The sequence below is a fragment of the Trichosurus vulpecula genome, chromosome 1 (assembly GCF_011100635.1).
Source record: "Trichosurus vulpecula isolate mTriVul1 chromosome 1, mTriVul1.pri, whole genome shotgun sequence".
Classification (NCBI taxonomy): Eukaryota; Metazoa; Chordata; class Mammalia; order Diprotodontia; family Phalangeridae; genus Trichosurus; species Trichosurus vulpecula.
The window spans coordinates 496,879,924-496,897,776 of record NC_050573.1 but is presented as its reverse complement, the minus strand read 5'-3'; the positions used below and the strand labels follow the sequence as shown (position 1 = coordinate 496,897,776).

The following is a 17,853-nucleotide window of genomic DNA, read 5'->3' as shown; positions in this document are numbered from 1 at the left end:
AATATTTCTTTACCTCCTAATATTCACCTCGGAATATCTTTTGCAGTTTCTGACAAGAATTAAAGATCTCCAGGAGATTCTTGGGTCCATGGCTGAAGAAAAAAAATCTATCAAAAGTATTTTCCGGGGCAGCTAGGTGGCGCAGTGAACAGAGCACTGGCCCTGGAATCAGGAGTACCTGAGTTCAAATCCAGCCTCAGATACTTTACACATTTACTAGCTGTGTGACCTTGGGCAAGTCACTTAACCCCAACTGCCCTGCCTTCCCCCCTGCAAAAAAGAAAAGTATTTTCCCACCAAATACTCCTACATAAACACCATTATTCAAAAATTTTGCTTTGAATGATAATTAATAGAAAAAGATACAGTAATTTTGTGTGTGATCATCTCAGGTAAGGACTTTGTCAAATGACTTAAGAGTACAAGGAAGAAAATTAACAAACAATGAATTCTGAGTGAAGCCCTAGAATGCTTTAGCTATGGAACCTTCCACCACTAAGAAGAGAATAGGAGCTCAAACAACTGCTATAAAATGACAAAGTGGACCCCTGGAAGGTAGAGACTACAATGAGTGGCAGGTGATGAAGAAAGACTTTGAGGTACGGGATGGGTACAAATTGCTTAACTTTCTACTTAATAAAATATCAAACAGACTAGTCAAAAAGGAAGTGGAAGACTAGTAAATGCAGAAGAATGGGGGGGGGGGATGTGGCATGACAGGGGATTAGACACCAAAAAACTAAAAATTGGTTTCTGAACTGAGTTTATAGGTTAAGCCAAACTGTCATCTCACAGGATCCCTAGGATTTCAGTTGGAAGAAACCTTAAAGATTATCTTATCTAACACTGCCTATCATCCCAATACCACCACCCATATTACGGATGAGGAGATTGAAATCCAGAGTATAAGTGACTAAATCAAGGTTATAAAACTGCCAAAACTGCCAAAAAGCAGAGCCAGGTTAAATTAAACAGTGCAAAGAGGAAGAGTTCATATAATCTCAAGATTTACATTAGGAATTTGTGATGAGATGGAAGAGTTACAGATACAAACAAAAAACAAGCCAAAGCTACCACATTGTAGGATTACAGTACTCTGCTAAACATCTGTAAAGCAAATTTCCATATGTTAAAAATAATTTCCAATTATTTTCACTATAAAACTGGTAATGTATCACTCTAGAAATGCTCTGGCCACTAGGTATAATTTTTTAAAATCACAATGCAGACAATATTTAATCATTTATTGGGGGAAGATAATAAATAAACCACCTAGAATGAGAATTGGGTTTTTAGTCTGCCAAATAAACTAAGATCTAAAAGGAAAACTTAAAAGAACAGGAATGTAATGAAAGTCATTCAGTTTTTAATTAAATCCTCTTCCCAATATTTTATAGCAAAGAGACATGCAATTCCCTTTGGTTACTCAGAATCTATTAGTATTTTCATATTCTCCTTTGTTTTGCATTTTATGTAGTTAATATCTTATTGACCATAACTTAATTATATTCTCTAGTTGTTTCTTAACTGCTTCACTTGATTCCTTAAATACTTTATCATAAGTTCTTTGAAAGTCAAGATGTTTTTCTTCTTTCGTAAATCTCAAATACCAACTTAATGCTGGTCATGCAATAGGTGTTTAATAAATGTACCAATCAAATGTTCTAAAAGCTACTAAAATAATAAGAGCAATAATCCAAAAATGTAGCAGGAAATGAAGGAGAGAATACATTTTCTTAGACATGGCCAAGATAAGCTAACATTTGGTTTCCTATTTTACAAATTTTAGATTAGGTACACAATACGTAGAAGCATAATGTTCAGTAAATGCAAAGACCCTAACCACTGGGAAAAAACAAAAAATGCTTGGAAAACTGGAAAGCAGTTAGCCAGAAATTAAGGTTAGAACTAGATCTCATAATATGTGTCACAATAAACTTCAAATGGATACTTGACTTAAGATACAAAAGGTCAGATCATAAACTGAAGGAACAAGCAAGAGGACATCTTTCACAATTATGGATAGGGAAAGAGTTTATGACCAAACAACAGACAATTCTGATTACATAAAATTAAAGCTTTGCACAAACAAATTCAAAGCAGCTAAAATTGATGGGAAACAGAACAAGGGAAAAAATCTTTGCAGCAAAGTTTCTCTGATAAAGGACTATCAGGAATTGCTTAAAATATATGAGTCAGTCCTCCAACAGAGAAATGGGCAAAGTATATGAAGAGCTTCTCAAAGGAAGAAATCCAAGCTATCAACAGGTATATGAAAGAATGTTCTAAATAACTAAAAATTAAATAAAAATCTTAAAAAAAAAAAAAAGCTCTGAAATGTTGTCTCACAACCATGAGATTGACAAAGATGACCAAAAAAAAAGGGAAGTGCTAATTGATCAACAGGCTGAGACACCTTGAGTACCACTGATTGGTAGACCTGTAAATTGGTCCAGCCATTCTAGAAAACAATTTAGAACTATGCCCTCCCCACCCAAATCACTAAACTGTATATAACTTTTGACCCAATAATATCACCATTGGGCTTATGTCAAAAGAGAATGAAAAAAGGAAAGGAGGTATGAGTAGTAAAATATTGGTAGCTGCACTTTTCATCACAGCAAAGAACTGGAAAGAAAGTGGATGCTCATCAACTGGGTAAGAGCCAAACAAAAATACAAGTATGTTAATTTAATGACGTATTATTGCACCAAAGAAATAATGAAAGGGACAGGTTCAGAGAAACCTGGGATTGCTTATATAAACTGATGAAGAGTAAATCGGTGAAGAGTAAATCGGGCAGAAGCATGAAAACAATTTAGAAGAAAGTAACAACACTGTTGTTGAGAAAACAAACCTGAAAACCTTAAGAACTGATCAATTCAACTCCAGATAACACACACTACCCTGCCATGGCCTAACAAAGAAGTGAGGGGCTAAAGGTGCAGCAGATTGAGGCACGTTTTTAAATGCTGTCAATGTGTGGATGTTTTGCTGGATTAAATTTATTTGTTGCCACGGTCTCTGGTTTTTCAGTTTTTTTTTTTTTTCTAAACCGGGAAGGGACAGGAGTAATGATTGTGATGCCTTCAAAAGAGGGTTATAACATTTTTAGAAAAGGAACAGAAAATAGGAGAGTCACAAGGAAATAAATAAGCAAAATAGTTTTGAAACTAATGTGTTTAATCTATCATACAGTTTTGAAAAGAAATGTAAGCTGTGTATTGAAATGAAGCTGCTACGTTTCATATGCAATGCTCTTTTTTCTGTTCTTTCTTTTGTATATGGAAATACTCCTTTGTAAATATTTGCCAAGTTAAGAACCAAAAGAAAATTACTTAAACTTACAGCATGTACCTAAGGGTAAAATTGTAAACATCAATTCTCACAGTGCAAATGGATATATAAGATAGAAAATTGGAATAATGTGGAATGATTATAAAATATCCTATGCAATGTGTTTTCCCATCTTTTACAAATTGTAGTTATTTATTTTTACAAGTTACTTATTAAATCTTCCTCTTATTGCCCCCCAGTTGAACAACAACAACAACAAATTCATAATAAATTATCTTAATTTTTCCTCTCCCACTCCTCTTTGGATCTCATAGAGACCTGGCTTCCTTTGGATGACACTGACTCCCCTGACCACCCTTTCAAACACTGACTGCAACTCATCTCATTCCTCTACTCACTAGTCAAGGTGGGGGAGTTGGGAGTTTCTGGTATTTACTCTCCATTGCCACTTCCAACCAAACTCATACTCTCTACAAACATCACTCAGTGATTTCTTCTTCCTGTGAGGTTCGCTCAATCTACAACTACCACCTACTCAAAATTCTGTTACTGAAGTCTACTTAGCCTCCAGGACACTTCTTTTCTTTCCTCAATGAATTCAGTGTCTGGCTCATAGTCTCTTCCCCGCCCCCCCTTCCTCCTCATACATAAATGGTATTCTCTCAAACCCCCTAACTTGACAGTTCCTCGATTTATCATTTCACATGACCTACTCCTCTATCTTACGCTGCAGCTACATACAAAGATGGCCATATCCTTTGATCTTGCCATCACCCACAAATGCACCACCATAATCTGTTGTCATGCCTTCCCCTCTGCCTTGCAACCCCAAACTCTATTCTTAGTCCTCAGAGTGACCTCCAATCCCTCTACCTGTTAGTTCTTTTCCCCTAGACCACTACTTCTGCCTCTTTTCCTTCTCACTGACCCCTTGATAAATCAGTTTAATCCTAGTTTCCTTTTCTTGAATCCCTTGCCCCCTTATCTTACTGCTGATTTTACACCCTGCCAAGCCTCAACTCTGGATTACTCCCCATCTGCTGCCTTTGCTCCTACTCTTCTGTGGCTCCTGATCACCTGCTGCCAAACCAGCTGGAGAAAAATCACAAAACTGTGCTGTCCAGATCTACAGCAACAAATTTGTTCTGAAATTTTAACTTAGGCCCTCACTTATATCTCTGTAAATGACTACTTTATTCACCACAATGCCTTTTCCAAACCTTTTCATCCCTCCTCAAACTTCGCATTGCTATTCCTCTTCTCACCCTCTCAGCTGAGAGCCTTGCTTCAAATTTCACTAAAAATACTCAAACTATTTGCCGCTCCCTCTTCTCCCCTCATCTCATATCACCCAGATGCCTTCCACCACTATTCTCACCTTCGCTGGTCTTACAGGAAGAGCTGCCAAAGTAAACCCCTCTACTTAAGTGATCTCATTCCACCTCATCTTCTACAACAGATTACCCCCTCCATCATCCCTACTCTCTCCTTTACGTTCAATCTCTTCCTGCCTACTACCTGCTTCCCTACTGCCTACAAACATGACGATGTCACCCTCAACTTCAAAAACCCCTATCTGATCTATCCATCTGTAACAGGCATTGTCCCATCTCTCCTCTCTTTGGGGGCTCAACTATACACTAAGGTGCCTTCACTTCCTTCTCACTCTTTTCTTATCTTTGTGCTTCCTACCACCATCCAACCAAAATTGCTCTTTCAAACATTATTATACAACTTTTTAATCACCAAATTTAATGGGCCTTTTACCGTCTTTATCCTTTGTAACTTCTCTGCTGCCTTTGACGTTGCAAACCACCCTGTTGTCCTTGATACTGTCTTTTCTTCAGTTTTTCTGTGATCCTAACAGCTCCTTCTCAGTCTCCTTAGCTACATCTTCATCTAGATCATGCCCATTAATCATGTCTATCCCCCATGGCTGGAATTCTCCACCTCTGCCTCTTGCCTTCCTTCAAGTTCCAGCTAAAATCCCACCTTCTACAAGAAGGGATTTCTCAATCCCTCTTAATTTTAGTGCCTTACTTCTACAGCTGTCGTCAATTGATCCCCTATCCATCCCATTTGTACTTAGTTGTTTTCGTATTGTCTCCCTTGTTAGACTCTGAACTTTGAGAGCAGGGACCTGTGCCATTTGCCTTTCTTTGTATCGCTAGTATTTAACAAAGTGCCTGGGACATAATAGGCACTTCATGTTTACTGAATGACTGAAATATAGTCTTGTTAAAAACCAGTATCTACTAATATCTACTCCCTTCCCCAACTGCATATTTTGGGAATATTTCCAAATTGCTTTCCAGAATGGCTGAACCAATTTACAGGTCCACCAACACTATACTAATGGCACCTGTTTTCCTGTCTCCATTTATCATTTTCTTCTTGTCATCACTGCCAATCTTATGAGTGAGGTAGAACCTTAGAGTTGTTGTAATTAGCATGTCTCTAATTAATAGTGATTAAAGCATATTTACATATGGTTAAGAGCTTGAATATTTTTCTTTGAAAACTGCCTGTTCATATCCTTTGAACACTTATCTATTAGAGAAAAGACCTTGTTTTATAAATTTGGGTCAGCTTCTTATATATCTTGAATATGAGACTTTTGTCAGAGAAACTTGCTGCATGGACTTTTTTTTTTTCCAGTTACCTATTTCCTTTCTAATTTTATCTGCATCAGATTTGTTTGTACAAAAACTTTTGTTATATAATCAAAATTGTCTGTTTTATTTTCTGTGATCCTCTCTAGCATTCTTCACTGTTAGAAATGGGATTCAGTCCCTCCCTTAAGAAACAGAACTTAAACTGAAATGAGTGAAGGAAGTGTTTATTTATAGTTCTTGCAAGAATTGGGTATATGACACCCCAAAAGGGACATACATACAGTACAGAAGTCAAACTGAGCCTTTTAAGGAGTTAATCATTCCTGGTACCTCTCTTTAGAGGTGGGATTGGTCCTAGCTCTTCCAGGTTACAATCTTTCTAGCCCACTCACTACACATTACTCCCTAACATGTTTCCCCCTCCTAAACATGGGTCCCATGTTCAAAAAATGGAGGGATAATCTATGCATGGATGTGTAAGTTAATATGTATGAAGGTTATTAGGCATGCATAGATGCAAGAGAACTTTGCCCCTTGTTTGCACTCCCAGGCTTTGAGGGGTTGTCACGTCCCAGCCTCTAGTCCCTGTTTCAGACAGGATGTACCCTAACCATAAATTGAATAAGGGGAAGCCCAAGGTCCCAGTGTTTCCCCTCATAGTGCTGTGGAAGCAGAACAATGAAAGAAGAAATTTCTTTCTCACATTAACTAAATTCCTTATACATTTTAATTGCTTGATACCTGATTCCATTTTCCCCTAAAAGTAAAACAGTTGATTCTGGAAAGCAATTTGAAACTATGCCCAAAGAAGTTAGCAAACCATGGATAGCCTGACCCAGTGATAGCACAAATAAGACTATGCCCGCAAAGTGATCAAAGAAAGAGGAAAAGATTCATATATGCCAAAAATATTTATAGCAGCTCTTTTTGTGGTGGCAAAGAACTGGAAACTAAGGGAGTAGTTCATCAAGTAGACAGTGAATGGCTGAAGAAATTACACTAAATGAATGTATTGGAATAGTGTGATACTATAAGAAATGATGGAAGGGATAGTTTCAGAGAAATCTAAGAAGATTTATATGAACTAATTCAGGGTGAAATAAGTAAAAGTAAGAGAACAATTTATACCATGGCAATCCTTTAAAGACAAACAATGCTGAAAGACTCAAGAACTCTGATCAATGCAATGACCAACCACAATCTCAAAGGACCAACAATGCAGCAATGCTCCCTACTTCTTGTTAAAGAAGTGATGGACTCATCGTTCAGAATGAGCTATATATTTCTGACTTGGCCAAATTTGGAACATATTTTGCTTGACTTTGTATAGTTGTTACAAAGGTCTCCCTCACGCCCCCACAGTGGGAAAGTGTCATAGGAGGGAGAGAAATAAAATTTTGTTCAATAAAAAAAAAATTCTTTTTAACGTGGAACAGCTATATGTTAATAAGTGATTACAATAGTGTTCAGAAATCAAAGAATCACCAAGTTGGAAAGTTTCTCAGAGGCTATCTAGTACAACCTACTCCTTATCAAGACCCTCCACTCCCCCAAAAAAACCCATGCATGACAGATGATCATTTAGCCTTTGAGGGGGAACCCACTAACTCCTGAGGCAGCCCAGTCTGCTTTTAGCTAACTGTAATTACCAGGAAGGTTTTCCGTACCTTAAATCTAAGTATGCCTCTTTTTAACTTCCAACCACTGTTCCTAGTTTTGACCTCCGGAACAGAGCAGAACAAGTTTAATTCCCCTTCCATCTGACAACTATTATGTTGCTCCTAAGTGTTCTTTCACCACATTGAGAGATAGAGAATCATTTAAAAAGTAGACAATCAGGCAGAGGCACTATCAGGTTAATTACACACTAGGAATCTAATCTGCTCTCAATAAACATCTCTGAAACCATGAGTTATATCAATGGGAAAATGTTTCGATATACATATTCACTTTACACACAACTTTTATAGAGAGAATCTAAAATCAGAATTCAAAACTCCAATAGTTAAAAGTTATCAGAATAATTATGCCCTTAGGGCCATGTATACTAATCATTAAATTGTGGAAATTATTCAAGGGCAAATGAATAAGAATACAAAACTGACTTTAACCAACTTACCATAACATGAAGACCTTGACCAGCCTACAAGATAGGAACTTTATGTGACCATTTAAAAAAAAATAAATAGAGCTTTGTTAGTAAAGCAGAACACTATCAAAGTCCAGCCATGTACACTATTGTTGAACTACAGGAATACCATTTATCTTTATAGTCCACCTCCTTTCTTTAGTACCGGCCCCAACATTGGCTTCAATTCAATTACCCGGAAAAATTGTTCCAAAGAATTCCTAGAATAGAAACAGATAGGCGCAACAAATACTAAAAATAACCCAGCGAAGATTGAGGCATATCTAGAGTTCTTGAATTGTTAGAAGCACTAGCTTATGAGACTCTAGTCTCCTCCAGGTTCTGGTTTTAGTATCTGTTTTTCTCAGTCCACCAGAAATACAAGCAAGAAGCTTTGCTTTTAACTGAATCCTATGTGAATCATACTAGATTACAGTGCAAGAACTAAATAACATTTGTTTTGTACTGTCAAGGAAACGATAAAGCTTAAACATAGCAGAATTTGTTCAAATGTAGAATCAGATGTTATCTAATAATTATGTTAAAATATTTTGTACACCGGAGGTGTCAAACTCACAGTCCACAACACTCCTGAATGTGGCCAGAAACAGATTAAAATGTACTTGAGAAATACTTAACGAAATAAATAAATATGCAATAAAACATGGATGATATCACATTTTAAAACTAAGTCAATATGCAGCTCACAGGGATTCTATTTGAGTTTAACAATGCCAGGAGACATAACTACTACTCCCCCCCACCCCACCCCAAAAGAAGCTTGCTATTTGCTAGATCTTCAAGTTTCCCAAGTCAGTTTGCAGGGGAAAAGACCCTCAAAAAATCCCTAAGTTTTGGCCCTGTCCAGGTGTAGATGTAATCCTCTTAGCCAGGAGAAAGAGAGGCTTTCTTCATCCTACAGAATTCTCCCAGTCACCATAAGCTTCTGATACCTTCACTCCTTTCATACTCCAAAATAGGCTCCACCATAACAACATTCTAATTTTGAAATCTGAAAGTTTGAGGTAGATCTAACCTTCTGTATATCTATTCTTTCCCCGTCTGCCATGACCACCAAAACCATCTCTAAAAAATCGCAACCTCTTTCTTCTCTACTCCTTGTGATTCAGGAGCATCAAGCTATGTGAAAATTCTTCTCCCCAGTTACCTTCAACCACCATTCACACTGAAATTCAGTCTACATTATTAAAACAAAAAATCTCCCATTATCTTTGGTCTTCTTTCACCAACTGAAATCTGGCTTTCCTCTGAAGCTTCTACCTAATCTACAGGACCAGGATGAAAAATTACCATGTTCCTTATTTTTCACTGCCACTTACAGCACACCTCCTTCCCCTCTTCCCCACTTCCATACACTGAAAAAGGCAATGCCACTTCTTTTAAAGTTCATAACATCCAATTATATCAACCTGTCCCAATTCTCTACTAAGGATTCTTAAACTTAGGTCCCGTGAACTTCGTGCTTTTTCTAATACATATTTTTACAACTGTATCTCGATATAATTAGTTTCCTTTGCAATCCTATATATTTTATGCATTTTAAAACATTATTCTTAGGAGTCCATACTCTTTACCAGACTACCAAAGGGGTCCCACAAAAAAAGATTTCTAAGAACTCCCACTCTATGCTGTCATCTGTCAACCTTGATGCCATTTTTCCTTCTTGTTTAATATTAATATCCAGAGCACAATCCCCAACATTCTTGGTGACTCTTTGTTTACACATGTGATCCAACACCCTGACTTCCCCCAAGCCATCAATCTCAACTCCCATGATTCTATCTCAAGCAGAGATAGTTACACCTTAATTTAAATTCACTAACACAAAAATTGCTCTACTGCAGCTTCTAAGTTATTCCTCTCACTGATCACAATCTCCCATTTTCTTCCATCTATCCCACTGCCTCAAAGTCTCAAGAACTTGGTCTTAAATCCCTCCTTACTTTCTTAGTTTATCAGCCTTGTTCTGGCTTGGCTTTCCTTCCCTTCCCAATCTTGACTCCAGTTATTTCAAGAAGGTACTTTAAAAACCATTCTATAATGTTAAGTTATGGAAAGAAACATTAATTATCAACAACCATATGAAAAAGTGTTCAAAATTTCTGACAAGAAAAACCATGTAATCACCAGAGAATGCAAATTACAACAATAAACCACTGAAATACCACTTTATGCCCATCAAATTAGCATGAGTAATAAAGAGATAAAATAGTTAACATTTACATAATGCTTTAAGGTTTGTAAAATGCCATATATTTAGTCTCCTTTAATCACATAATATTCAATGCTGCTTCCACTATGACAAGAGGCAAGTTACTCATTAATGGTGGGGCTGTGAATTCATTGAACCTTTTTGAAAGTTATATGGTATTAGTGGAAAATGACAACACTGTTGTTTTGTTTTTTAAGCATCAACATAAAACATCTCTTAAAAAGCAACAAGAATATCTTTGGCCTAGATGCTTGAACAGAGACAGGCAGTCCAGCTCTCACAAATCTACTCTAGCAAATGACACTACATCAAATAAAAACCAAGAAATCCAATAAGAAGCTAAAGCAAGTGATTTCTTTCACACAAGAACTACACACACACACACACACAAAAAGCAGACCTAAAGTCCAAGAGGAGTAAAGGAAAAGGGCCTACTATCAAAGCCAGTACCATCCTAGACAAACAAGCGGAAAACCTCCAGGCCTAATAAGCCAGAGACTACAGTAGCCTCCAAGGCTATCTATCTACCTTTCTATCTTTATACTTTATAGATTGATTTCTATAAAGCAGTTATAGCGCTCTCTCTTTCTCTTCCTCCCTCTATACACACACACACACACACACACACACAAATACATGCACACACATACAACTAGATATATGTGTACGTATATACATACAAACACACGCACAGACATATGGGATGGGGTTGGGGGTGGGTAAATAGACAGAAAGACAGACCTCCCTAGGCAGCAAAAGCCAACAGCTTCCCAGAGAAAACCCCAAGATGGTGAGAAACTCACAGTATGGAACTTAGAAGCAAAACCTGGAATGGGACAACTTAGGCCCAAGGGTCCAAGATTCCTAGTTCTGTATTCTGAGACACCATAGAGGGCAGAACTGAAAGTCCAAAATTCGTTACCTCAGAGACCTTCAGAAAATAGAGAGGTCAGCAAAAAAAAACACAGGTAACCCAAGTGGAGACCAACCTCTGGAAAAAACAATTAGAAAGAGAATAATTTATCCAAGAAATAGACTCACTAAAAATCAGAATAGAACAGAGAGAAGTCAACGACTTCAAGCAATGCTGAAACAAAATCAAAAGACTAAAAAAATAGAAGAAAATATAAGATATGATATAAAAAACAGGTCAATGAGAGATTAAGAATCACTAGAATTCCTGAAAAACACTTTATGAAAAGCCTGGACACCATATTTCAGCAATCACAAATGAAAACTGACTGGACTTTTTAGAATCAGTGGGCAAGAGAAGCTTGAAAGAATCCACCAATCGCCTCCTAGAAGAAAACTCAAAAGGAAAAATTCCAGGAATATCACAGCCAAAAGCAGCTTCCACTTCAAAGAATAGGAAAAAAAAAAAAGTAGCCAGAAGAGTTCAAATACCAAGAAACAAAAGGTCAGAATCAAACAAGACCAGGCAGAGCATCTACTATAAAGAAGAAAACTTGGAATACAATAATTGCTAGCTTTATATAACATTAAAGTTTACAAAGCACTTTACAAATATCACTTCATTTAACCATCACAACAATCCTGGGAGGCACATGCTATTATGATCCCCATTTTATAAATGAGGACCTGAGACACAGGGTAAGTGACTTACCCGGGGTCACACAGCTAGTACCTGAGAATGGCAGGATTTAAACAGGCCTACCTGATTCCAAGTCCTGCATTCCATCCACCTAGCTGTCTCTATTCCAAAAGGAGAAATATACAGGCATAAAATGAAGAATAACTGACTCTTTAAAGCTAAGAATAATGGGGGGGAATCTTGAATGGAATAGAGAACTTTCGAGCATTTCTGATTAAGAAGCTGAGAGCTCAGCAGTTACTTTGAAATGCCAACATAAAAGTTGTCTAGAAAGATAAATTTATTTGAGCAATTATAAGGCGCTGCTCAATGATGCAGTTTTAACATACTAATAATAGGGAGAAAAGAAACACATTCCTTCCAAACTTTAATGTGGTCTAAGTGTGTAGAATAAAAAATTAAATAAATAAAATTAAATAAAAAAAAAACCAAAGGGTTTTGAGGGTGGACAGGACTGTTCTGAAAGTTTGACAAGGGGAAAGAAGGTAAAAGGAACACACCAATCTAGAAAGTAGGAACAAGGTGCAGAACTTGCTATTTTCACAATAAGGTACATGAAAAGAATATATAAACATGAAGAAAGGGCAGGGAAGCATGAGACGAATCTCATTCTTCTCTACTGGACAAAGGAGGGCTGAAAACAACAAAGAATTCTGGTGCGGAAATGCATCAAATTCAACAGAAAAAAATAAGCAGACACACGAAAAAGAGTTAAGAGGGAGTATGATAATGGGAAGGATGCTCCATATCATTAATAATTAGAGATCTGAATTAAAAAGGGGGGGCATGTGGGAGGGGTTGTGGGAAAACAAAAAAATTAATGCTCTATTAGTGGAGTTGTGAATTAATTGGTCCAGTCATCCTGGTAAGTAAATTGGAACTACACCCTTCCTCTCTTCTGAATGACTAAACTTCTACCCAATAAGACATTGACAATTCCAGCCTATATAAATCTCCCTCTCCCCAAATCCACAAGTACTTGTATCTTTTCATTAATTAATCATATACTGTCCTATATATGGATTAATCATTTTATTAGTAGTGTCCCCAAACACAATATAATGGAATGGAATACTATTACAATTTAAGAAATTATGAACGTGAAAGACAGAAGATATGAAGTGATGCAGAGTAAAGTAAACCTGGAAAACAACACATACGATGGCAAGGAATGTAAAAGAAAAAAAACATAAAACAAAGTTTAATGCTGTATAATTATAACTACCATGCTCGTTCCAAAGAAGTGACGAGAAAATGTACCTCCTCCCTTCATTGCAGAAGTGAGGGAATATGGGCACTGAGCGCTGCCTATGTCAGATTTGGTTGATTTGCTGGTTAATTTTGCTGAAATGCTCCCCCCTTATTTTTTATTATATGGAATGTTGTTTTGGGTAGGGAAGATAAAAGTAAAATTAAAATAGCTAACTTTTACACAGCACTTCACCAAGGTTTGCAAAATGCTTTGGATATATTAGTTCACTTGATCCTCACAAAAATTCCCATTTTATAGATGAGGAAACTGAGGTTAAGAAAGGTTAAATGACTTGCCCAGGATCACACAGCAAGTGTCTTGAGGCAGCATAACAATCCTACATGCCTTATAACTGTCTAAAAGAAAATAATTCTTAATAACTAGAAAAAGATTAACAAGTGGCTTCTAGTATATCAATATGATTTAAATCAAATGTTCCCAAAGTAGGAGATACTGCCCCTTGGAGGCACTGGAACAAGGCCTCCTCTCCCCCCAGGAGCATCAGGTGCAATTGTACACTTCATCTGAGACTTCTTACCTACTTTGGATTTCCAGGAGGATGCTGTGTAATTTTTTTAAAGGAGGCAGTAGACCAGATAAGTTTGGGAACCTATGATTTATATGAATATTTTTCATGAAGATGACAGATTTGCAAAGAAGGATATGTTTCTAAACACTGATTTGATAACATTATCAAACTGTACTGATTAAGGACAAAAAGTATCTCAGTAAAAAAGAATGGACAAGGAAGTAATCCAAAACACTGTCCAAATGTCTGATAAACCCAAGAATATAAGTTATTAGGGTAAGGTCTCCCTTTTTGACAAGAACCGTTGGGAAAGCTGTCCAAAATTAGTTTTAGGTCAACATTTTAAACTACACAAGAAGCACCAAAAATAAAAGGTTACACCAAAAAAAAAAATTAGATGAAAATCAGATCAATGTATCTTTCAAAACTATGACTAGGGAAATTTTTTAACTAAAGGGATAGAGGAAATCATAAAAGACAAAACAGGGAATCTTTGCTACTAAAATTAAAAGCTTTTACACAAAATCAATTAATGTATAACTAGAAGATAGAGCAGAAAAATATTTGCATCAAATATCACAAAAAACCCCTAATATCCAAAACACATAAATGACACAAATATTTAGCACCAAGAGCCATCCCAAATAGGTAAGTGGTCAAAAGACATGAGTAGTTTTCTAAAGAACTGCAAACTCTAAATTAATTAAAACATTAAATGAAAACATGCCCCAAACTACTATCAGAGAAACACAAATAAAAAACTTAAATAAACTGATGGCATACAAATTGACAAAGATGATAAGAGATTAACAGTCAATTTGAGTGGGACTATGAAAACACAGGCATACTATTACACTGCTGGTGAAGCTGTTCTAGACACCAATTTAGATATAAGCAAGAAAAATGGCTTAAATGTCAAAATTCTTTGACTCATCAATCCCCCCTTATTGGGCTTATACCACAAGGAAGCAAAAGACATAAATAAAGTTCCAATATTTAACAAAATATTAAAAGCAGCACTCTTTTGTGGAGGCAAAGACCTGGAAATAAAGTGAATACCACTGACTAGAAAAGGCACTAAAAATACTGTGACATATGAAGGTATTCTACTGTTCAGTAAATGACAAATGAGAAATTCAGAAAAAACATGGTTTGTATGAACCACGGTTTAAAGAACTGAAGCAAAATGAAACAAGCAGAAGAGAACCAAATATAAAATGACCACAATAAATGTGGTACAGTAGAAAGAGCACTTGGTCTGGAGACAAAGGACCCATGTTCAAATCTCACTTCTGATGTTTAATACCTGTGTGATCTTGGGCAAGACACTGAATCTCCCTGGGCCTCCTGGTCTGCGACATGAAGGGGCTGGACTAGACAGCTTCTAAGGTCCCTCCCACTTCTAGAGGGATGGTCAGATGTAAATGAAAAAAAAAATCACTAAAAAGAAATACTGTTCATATTTATTGTAAAACAGTCATGCTCTCTTACAGAAGATATTCCTAAGGATTAAACATATTCAAAATGGTTCTTAAGAGTTCCTATCAAGCTTTTAAAACACCTATACAAAAGAAATAATTTAAAACAATGTAAAATTGTAACTTTGGAACTATTAAAGACTGAGCCCTGGCAATTTCAGGGCAACATTTTGAACTTAATGCCACACATCCTCACAGCAGAGCTGAGGCCACACTAACTGGGAAAACCAGGTTTATAATGTCTATACCTAGTTTTCAGTTTGAGGGGGTGGAGAGCTTGACCAGTTTCCACTATTACTCAAATGCAAAACACATTCAGCTTAAGTGAATCACAAATTTAAGATGTATCCCATTTCTTTGACCATCATAAAATCCAGGACACATAAAAACAGAAAATCTTAATGGGCCTTTTCTCTGCTTCTTATCAAGAAAAGAGCGGTGGTATCCTTAATACACTGCACAGAAGACAGCTCCCATGTAACTACATTTTCCCTTCTAGATTAAAAATGAAAAATTATAGAAAGTAGTGAGAAGCAATCCTTAGGGGCATTTCCTATGGCCTCTCCCCCATCCACCCAAAAGAAACGACTCTCCTATTCTTCTCAGGCACAGTCTACCAGGTCATCTCTTCCGTGAATGTTTTAAGTAGTGGGTGAGGAGCTTCGTGTGATACAGAAATAACTACTGTTAGCAGCAAAAATATAAAAATCAACTTAACTCTGACACTAGGAATGGAGAAGACCACTATCTTTCTCTTCATAAGAAAACCTCATTGAAGTAGAAGTAAATGCATAAGTCTGGGCAAAAATCTTTAGCCTAGTATTACGACTTCATGAGAATGAGAAGCAAGCAATATGTGGAATATGGAGGGAGGGGGGAAGTTATTGTTAGAAATTCTAGTTATCCATCTAAAGGAGCAACTCCTCTGTTCCCCACCCCCACTTCCCCAAATAAGAGATTACCCTAGGTTAGAAGAAAGAAGCTTCAGAATCCAGTCAGGACATTGTCTCTCTAGGTCTCTCACTCTGTTTCTCTCTCTCTAGACATACAAATAAATCTACCTATTTATCTATACTCTTTCTGTGATTTCATAAGCTCCTAAGGGTTTAACTAATCACCTCTACTCAGGTAACCCTGGACCTACTCATCCAACTCCAGCATCTCTCCTGAGCTCCACCTGCATCACCAACTATTGGTTATTTCCAAACGAATGTCTCAAAGGCATCACAGACTCAGTATGTCCAAAACGCAACATTACTCTGAAAACCTCTTTCCTATTTCTACTGAGAACAGCACATCTTTTCAGTCACCTAGGTTTTACCACCTCAGGGTCTTCCTCATCTCTTCCCCCTCCCTCATAAGCTATAGGTGACAATTTTACATCCACAATCTCTCTCACAACCTTCTCCTCTCACAAAACTCACCCCAAATGCTCATACTGCAATGATTTCCTAACTGGAGCTCTGCATCAAGCCTCTCTCTTCTCTTTAATTTATCCTCTACACAATAACAAGTATTTCTAAATCACAGATCTGACCATGTGACTCACCTGCCCAAGAATACATGGTACCACCTTTTTTGCCTCTGGGTTAAAATATGAACTCCTTTGTTTGGCTTTTGAAGCCCTTCACAATTGGGCTCCAGGCTTACTGCACATTATTTTCCTTTACCATCTATGTTCAACCAAACTAGCTTACTGGTTCCCCCACACGACATTCCATCTCCAGTCTTCATGCCTTTGCCTTCCATGTTCCCCATGTTTGAATTCCACTCTCTTCTCACCCTCACGTGGTGGAATACCCAACTTTCTTCAAAGCTAAGTTCAGGGGTCACATCATAGAAGCAGCCCATCCCAACTTTTCCCCTTTAGTCCCAGGTGCCAAACCTCCAGGGAAATTACTATGTGTTTAATTTTCTACATACATGCCCCAGTCCCTACCCCCAAAATATAAACTAAAGGACATTCCTTTTTCTTTTTGTATCCTTAGCACAGTAATCATTTGATACATGCTTGCTGAACTGAAGGAGATATTAGTATTAGTAGGAGAAATTAAGTGGTAAAAAGACCTGTATAGCCTTCTCTTCCAGCAAATTAAAAAAAAAGCCAAAAAAACCCTTATTTAATTAGCACACTCAGAGGAAAATGAGTATCAAGTTCTAACATGAGAAAAACAGTAGACATAAGCAAGAATGGGAAAGAAATAGTAGGCATTATTTAGGAAAATAAATACCAAGGGAGTTATGGGAGTCAAGTGCCTCTCCCTACCCTAAAAAAATGGGAGACTTTTAGATACCCTTTTAAAATAGTTAAAGGTTTCATAGCATCCTCAGGTGGGAAAAAAATGACACGAATATTGAATATAATCAGAATACTTATAACCAGGGTAGAAAAGGGAAAATAATACATGTGAATGATAGTGCTGGGGGTGAAGGGGAAGATTAGGTCATGCTGTTACCAGGGCAAGAAAGTGACTAGAGTGAGGTTAAGCAGGAAGAAGCAGTCACACACCCTAGAGAAAAACTGAATTCCGTAGATGTCAAGGAGGGATCAGAGTTGTGTAACTTGAGAAGATGGCTAGGCAACTAATTAGGTTGAGAGCCAGAATTAAACCAGGGGAAAAGTATGCAAAGTAGGGCTGAGCTGAACCCCAAGGAGTTTGTGAAAGGAGATGAGAGAACACTAGGATCCAATAAACTGATAAAGTTGGA

At 37.1% G+C, this 17,853-nt stretch overlaps 1 protein-coding gene across 1 annotated transcript in view; it reads right to left on the bottom strand.

Moving 5' to 3' along the window:
* UBAP2 (ubiquitin associated protein 2) overlaps positions 1–8,119 on the bottom strand; it is a 126,945-nt gene extending 118,826 nt beyond the window's left edge. The window contains 1 exon segment of the mRNA XM_036739113.1: positions 8,032–8,119. Within this exon segment, the coding sequence (XP_036595008.1) occupies positions 8,032–8,034 (3 nt within the window). The 5' untranslated portion in view covers positions 8,035–8,119.
* Between the last annotated feature and the right edge of the window lie 9,734 nt (positions 8,120–17,853).